This window comes from Aegilops tauschii, chromosome 3 (assembly GCF_002575655.3).
Source record: "Aegilops tauschii subsp. strangulata cultivar AL8/78 chromosome 3, Aet v6.0, whole genome shotgun sequence".
NCBI lineage: Eukaryota > Viridiplantae > Streptophyta > Magnoliopsida > Poales > Poaceae > Aegilops > Aegilops tauschii.
In genome coordinates, this window is record NC_053037.3 from 511198814 (window position 1) to 511206214 (window position 7401).

The 7401-nt window shown below is 52.1% G+C and overlaps 2 protein-coding genes across 2 annotated transcripts; both read right to left on the reverse strand.

Moving 5' to 3' along the window:
* Positions 1–3420: 3420 nt before the first annotated feature.
* On the reverse strand, positions 3421–5164 carry LOC109754049 (tyrosine decarboxylase 1-like). The gene has a single exon (XM_020312974.4). It carries the CDS (start codon positions 5091–5093, stop codon positions 3585–3587), a length of 1509 nt encoding a protein of 502 aa, XP_020168563.1. The 5' UTR covers positions 5094–5164; the 3' UTR covers positions 3421–3584.
* Positions 5165–5901: 737 nt separating this feature from the next.
* On the reverse strand, positions 5902–6821 carry LOC109754047 (ethylene-responsive transcription factor ERF071-like). The gene is made up of 2 exons (XM_020312971.1): positions 6448–6821; positions 5902–5938 (listed from the first exon to the last, which is right to left on the reverse strand). The coding sequence occupies exons 1-2, from the start codon at positions 6819–6821 to the stop codon at positions 5902–5904; spliced, it is 411 nt and encodes a 136-aa protein (XP_020168560.1).
* Positions 6822–7401: the final 580 nt, after the last annotated feature.

The window sequence follows — 7401 nt, forward strand, 5'->3', positions numbered from 1 at the left end:
AATATGGCTCGTGTGCCGAACACTCGATGAGATAGAGCTCTCTCAGCGATGCCGAAGTCCCCGAGGCAACCGAACATGTCGGTATGGCGATTCGACCAACAAGGTGATCACGCGAGCCGATTTATGCCGATTGGGACAACGACGTCGGCTTGCCGAAGTGAGCGCGTGACGCAGTCGAAGTCGAACACCTACACACATAAAATAGTGCGGTCCAAAAAGGATAATTGCTTTTTGCAAAAATAATTTATTTAAAGAGAAGTGGCCTGGCACCGAAGTCAATGTCGATGCAGGGCGTCGGCGTGACGCGGTGAAGGCGTGGCAAAGCTTGAATTCACAGGCCGTTCCGAGTTCCGGATGCGGCATTCGCCGAACTGTATACGGAAACTGACCGAACCACCACGCGACCGTCGTTAATACGGCCACCATTTGATAGACCTGTGTACAGATGATGAAATAAACCAGAGTAATAATTCCTTGAAAAAAATAAACCCAAGCAAGAAAAAATACTAGGATTAATAGCACCTGGTTTATCTGTTGTAGCAATCTGAAGAAAGGTTACTCCCAAAATTGGGACTCGATCCGCACACCCATTGCCTGATGGGCGATAAAGCGACGGCATGGCGATGCTGGCAAAGGTGGGCTCGCCGAGGCAAAGCCCCCGGTCCAGCTAACATGACGAAGCTGGCCGGCTGGTGACGCCGAAGTCACTGGAGTATGTTGATGAAGAAATAGCAAAGTCCCCGGTCTAGCCGAGATGACGGAGCGGGTCGGCAAGGAGACGTTGCAGCTGCCGTGTCAGCCGAGGTGTTGAAGCAGTTCGGCGTGATGGACATCGGCTTGAAGAAGCAACAGTGCGGCCATGCCGACGCTGGTCATAACTTGTGACGCGGTCAATGCCGGATTGATAAAGTGGCCGAGTGGCGATGTCGGCGCGCCTGACCCATGCAATCCGTGGGGCGATGGTGTTGGTAATGATTTATCCTTCGCGATGCCGAACTTTTGTTCGGCTTGCCGAGCTGATGATTCGATAAGGTTAGGCTCGGCTCGATGAAGCGACGATATGTCTAGCGCAGGTCGGCAGACGTGGAGCAATGTTACCGGACTGGTTTGACACCAGCGCGATGGTGAAGAGTGCCTCAGAGAAGGTTTAAAATTTTATGGGCACGTGTTAAGAACAACGCACAATACCCTAGAAGGAAATTCCTTTAAGAAGGTCGTCCAATATCACGTTCATAAGGAAACATGAATTCTGGTCGGATCCGTATTCGCGCAGAAAACAGATCCGAAAAGTGATGCACTAATCGGAAGGTTCCCGGAGTTTGGACGGTCAGATCGAGCTGAAATTTTGAGGGGTGGTAGATATGGGAATTACGCAGCCGATCAACGGTTGGATCTTCCAAAGGACGTCCGAGCTAGGTGCTGGAGACCACGCCCTAAACTCGTCCAGATTCCCGTCCAGATTTGACAGGGCTCCGGTATATCGTAGATTGCCGGATATTCCTCCATCGGAACTTGACGAAATTTTGCATGGTTGTTGTAGACTTAATTCCGCACAATTCCACCAAAGGAATCGTCAAAACGATACTCGAGTATGTGGTGGCAGCGGATACAAGTTCGCTGTTCGGAAAAACAGTGCGGTCGCCCGAGGGCAATGTTGACGTTGAGCCCCCGAGCTCCTAGGATGATTTCTCCATGATCATGATAGGGATCGGAGTTGATGTTGATGGAGGCCGCGTCCGAATATGATGATCGGAGGCAGGACACAGTCCCCGGTCAAGCCAAGGTGACCAGTCGAGCCGGCGATGAAGATGCCGACGTCGCAGTCGATCTGCAGACGAGCCATTGACCCTTTGCCGATCACACAGCAGAACTCTCAATGAAAGCACCATTATCGGTGTCAAAACCGGCAGATCTTGGGTAGGGGGTCCCGAACTGTGCGTCTAAGGTCGATGGTAACAGGAGACAGGGGACACGATGTTTACCCAGGTTCGGGCCCTCTCTATGGAGGTAATACCCTACTTCCTGCTTCATTGATCTTGATGAATATGAGTATTACAAGAGTTGATCTACCACGAGATCATATGTTGTGGTCTAAACCCTAGGGGTATGATGATTAATGTCATAATCCTCTATCGACTAGCCTGGCCTTGGCTTATATAATGCATCAGAGGTCTAGGATAATAAGAGTCCTAGCCGAATACGTTGGTGGAGAGGAGTCCTTGTCTTGATCACCAAGTCTTGTGGAATACTCCTTGTATGCGGCATGGGCTGTCCGATGTGGCCCATGAGTGAACCACCATGGGGTCCTTGGCCCGATCCACCTGGCCGGGAGACGATGTGGTGAGTACCCCCTAGTCCAGGACACCGTCAAAGTTCAACCTTAACATGTCTGCACTAGCATACTGGTATATCAAAACAGTGTTTGGAACAAAGGACAATATGGGCCCTTGAGATCTGGTGGGGGATTGTTGAAATATGAGGGTGGGTCTAGGGCCCATCTAACAGTTTCTAAAAAATCTACAAGGGCCCATGTGGGTTTTATGGCAATGGGTGTGGTGCGAAGTTTAGTCTCACATTGCTAGTTGGAGAGGAGTTGGACCTCCTTATAAGGGATTCTCTTCCACATGCTATTGGAGTTTGAGAAGAGAAGTGGTTCCCACGCGCTCCTCCTCGGCCGCCCGCCTCGCCTCGCCTTGAGTTGCGAGAATGAGCCGAGCCGAGGTCAGTGGCAATTAGTTTTTTGGGGAGTGTCTCCTACACGACTGTTCACCATCATTCGTCCATGTCCGCGTCGTCTTCATCGTCACCATGTCCACTGCCAACAAAGCCGAGAAGAAGGCCACCAAGGATGTTGTTGTTGCCGCCGCCGTCGCCGCGGCCTCCGCCTGGCCGATCGGAGGGTATAACATGTTTATCTCTCTCCTGTTAATTTTTGTCTTAGCATTACTAGCTATGTGCGTAGATGTTTCTACTATATGCGTAGTACATGCTAGTCTGGTTCGTAATCAGTATGTCAGTAATTTTGTCAATGCCATGATCGTGATTATTTTCTAGATTGATTTAATAAAAAACTGCCTATTTACTTCAGCAACTAAAGTCACATTTGTCAGAGTTAGTAAAACGTACTTTTCGTGGAATTGAATAAATAGAAAGGAGATCCAGATTTCATATCTTTCATAGTGGTCATGTAGGAACAAAGATTTACACCGGATATTGTGTGACAATCTTCATGGAATTGGGTTCTTCTTGTTTTATACTCCCTCCGTTTTTATGTAATCCGTGTATTAGTTTTGGTGAAAGTCAAACTTTGTAAACATTGACAAAGTTTATAAACAAAAATATTAACATATACAATAACAAATTAACATCATTAATTCATTATTGAATGTACTTTCACATCATTTTGATTTTTTATGATAAATATTTATATATTTTTCTATAAACTTAATCAAACTTTACAAGGTTTGACTTCAGTCAAACCTAATATGCGAGTAAATAAAAGCGGAGGGAGTATATGTATTTTTTTACCCTGTGGATCTGTTCCATTTGATGCTTCATGAATTCCATGTTCTCAGTATTTTATTTCAGCGCACGTTCCGTTCGTTTTGGAGTGCGCCGACTTCCTCGGCTTTCTCCCGGACAAGCTCCCACGTGTCCTGGACGTGCTGCATCTCCGTCATGGCTCCGCCCACGGCCATACGGATAACAAACTTGCCGTCCACCACGAAATGCGTCATGAACGCCCGCCCGCTGGCGTTCACCGCCACGAGGAGCCCACGGTTCGAGGCATCAACGGCATCATCGTCGCCCTCGAGCCTTGGACGGAGGCGGAAGGTCACGAGGGAGAACCTCGTCGGCGCTACCACCTCGAACCGCCCGTCCGCCTCCAGCGCCTGCTCGAACCACTTGGCCATCTCGACGTGCCGCCGTACGTACGCCCGCATGCCCGCCCCGCCGTAGCGGCGCAGCACCAACCACAGCTTCATGGCACGGAACGGCCGCGACAGCGCGATCTGCCAGTCCTTGTAGTCGACCACGCCCGCGCCTGCACTTTCTTCTGTGACGTTGCTGAGGTACTCTGGGTTGGTCGACAGTGCGGAGGTGAGCGCGGCCGGGCTCGCCACCCACAGGCAGCAGCAGTCCATGTTGGTGAGGAACCACTTGTGCGGGTTCATGCTCACCGAGTCCGCGAGCTCGGCGCCGTCGATGTGATGCTGGAACTCGGGGCAGATCAGGGCGCTGCCGGCGTACGCGGTGTCGACGTGCAGCCATATGCCGTGCCTCCGCGCCAGCTCGCCGAGGTCCCGCACCGGGTCGACCGCGCCGAGCCCGGTCGTGCCGACCGTGGCGCACAGGTACAGCGGCACCAGCCCGCTGGCCACGTCGGCCTCCACCGCGTCGCGGACGCTGGCCGCGGTGAGGCCGTAGCCCGACGCCGCCGTCGTCGGGATGACGCGGAAATTGGACCGCGGGATCCCCACGATACTCGCGCCCTTCTGGAACGTGCAGTGGCTCTGGTCCGAGGCGTAGACCACCAGCCTCAGGATGCCCTCGTGGCCGAGCCTGCTCAGCGCGCGATCGCGTGCGGCAGCGAGCGTGCACACCACGGCCTCGCAGGTGCTTCCGTGCAGCACGCCGCCGCCGCCGCCGGAGAAGAGGAAGCGATCCGGGAGGCCCACCAGCTTGCCCATCCAGTCCACCACGGTGCTCTCGAGCTCGGTTGCGGCCGGCGAGGCGACCCGCATGAACGGCACAATGTTGAGCCCGGTGGAGAGCATCTCGCCGGCGAACCCGGCCGTGCTGGCGTTCATCGGGAAGTAGCCGAAGAACTTGGGGCTCTGCCAGTGGGTCAGTGCCGGGACGATGTGAGTGCGTACCTCCTCGAGTATCACGTCCATCGGCTCACCGTTCTCGGGCGGCGCGTCGGGTAGAAGCGCGCGGAGGCACCCTGGCAACGCCTGGGACTGGACCGGATACGTCTCGACGTCGCGGTAGTAGCCGGCGAGGAAGTTGATCACGGCGCGCGACTCCCCGGCGAAGGTGTCGGGGTCCAGTGGCGACAGCGCGTCAAATGGTGCTCCGCCCGTCGCCATGGTATGTAGTGTCTGCGCTTGCGGGTTCGCGTACACGTGAGAAGGACACGGGTTGCTACTTTGTGATGAGCTCGGGCTTTTGGCAGTTGTACGTTACTACTGTGCGCATCGTGTATATATAGTACTACTGCAGTAGTTGTTATCCCTAATAAGTTCGCCAAGAAAAGCCGTAATAGCTATGTGCATATGTGTGTGCGTATTATGCATGCATGGGCTGGTTGCCAGGCTGATCTGGTAGTTGTAAGATTTCTATTGTATAGGTACCCTATTTGTTGAGCCCAGATCAAGTTAACAACAACCAGATCGTAGCCATTGTGATCTGTTCGGCTGCTCTGCCTAACACCGCGGGCGGAGCTACATGTGTTTTTGGGTGTACAAATATACACCCATTATTTTTGCCAAGACGTTGACAATTCATGTATAACACATTCATATGCACGAAATAAGTTATAAACTCTAGTAAATTTGTGGTTTTTAGGGAAATATGCACACCCATTGTCTGGTGACTGGTTGGCTCCGCCACTGTCTAACACCCACGCGTCCTGATGTATCCATCAAACGCTTCACCTATTTTCATACCGTTTAACGGCGAGTGATTACTTACCAAAGTAAAATGAGTTGCGTACCTATCATCTCTTTTAATTTGCCACTTTCAAAAGTTTGAAGCTTACTTGAAAATGTAACGTCCATAGGCATATAACATGCATGTACACCTGCATAATTTACTGAAAAAAATGCACATAGCCAAGAAAACGCACCTCTGGATGGCATACTACTATTCGACTCACCGCCATATCAATTTGGTTTGTTAGAGCATCTCCAGCAGCCGCGCAACGCGCGGCGCGCTAAAAGTCAGAATACAGCGCCGGGTGAGCCAGCTTTTGCGCGCGGCGGTGCGCTGGCTCCCGCGGCCGCCGCAAAATAAAGCGCGCCCGAGCCGCTCCAGCAGGCGCGCTATATTTCATTTGTTTTTTTCCTACTATGTGAACTACGATTCGATACATATTTGGTTCCGATAGTACAAATATGGAGATAGTTGTGTGTAGATAGTTCATAGTCTTCTCCTACTATAGATAGTTCATAGTTCGTCACATAGTCTGCTTCTACGATACAAAATAAAACGAAAAACTACTACTACTCGTCATTCTCCGACTCGGACTCTGCCTCGGTGATGTCCTCCTCCGACGTCTGAGCGTAGGCGTCAAGGAACCGCTCGTCGCCGGAGTCCCAGGAGGACGCATCTCCTAGCGCGATGTTGTATTTAGCGACCGCCTTCCGCGTTCGCTTGTCCTCGCGATAGGCGGCTCGCTCCTTCCTCCTCTTCGCCCTCTCCGCCCTCCTCTCGGCGAAGAACAGTTCCTCATTGATGATGTCTTGCGGGAAGCGATGGCTCCACAGCGCCATGGCTTCCTCGTCCATCTCGGCCAGGCTGAGATGGCGCTCCCGCCTCCGGTTCTTGCGACGATCCTCGTCGGTGACAAGCCGCGGGAAAGGCGCCAACTCCTGTGCCCGCTCCCGCGTCGCCACGTCGGCGAAGTTCATGTCCTGACGGGACCGCCGGAGGCGCCACGCCGCAGCGTCGTACGCGCGGGCGCCCTCCTGAGCGGTGTCGAAGGTTCCGAGGCGGAGGCGCATGCCGCCGCCCAACCGAATCTCGGCGAAGTAGGTGCCGGACGGACACACGCGGACGCCGCGGTAGATGGAAGCTCCCCGGCGGCGAGGCGGCATGATGGCGCGGTGGTTGCGTGTCGGCGGCGAGAAGAGAAAGCGCTATAGGGAGCGATGGAGAGAGCGGCAGAGGGTTGAAGGAAATATGCCCTAGAGGCAATAATAAAGTTATTATTTATTTCCTTATATCATGATAAATATTTATTATTCATGCTAGAATGGTATTAACCGGAAACATAATACTTGTCTGAATACATAGACAAACATAGTGTCACTAGTATGCCTCTACTTGACTAGCTCGTTGATCAAAGATGGTTATGTTTCCTAGCCATAGACATGAGTTGTCATTTGATTAACGGGATCACATCATTAGGAGAATGATGTGATTGACTTGACCCATTCCGTTAGCTTAGCACTCGATCGTTTAGTATGTTGCTATTGCTTTCTTCATGACTTATACATGTTCCTATGACTATGAGATTATGCAACTCCCATTTACCGGAGGAACACTTTGTGTGCTACCAAACGTCACAACGTAACTGGGTGATTATAAAGGTGCTCTACAGGTGTCTCCGAAGGTACTTGTTGGGTTGGCGTATTTCGAGATTAGGATTTGTCACTCCGATTGTCGGAGAAGTAT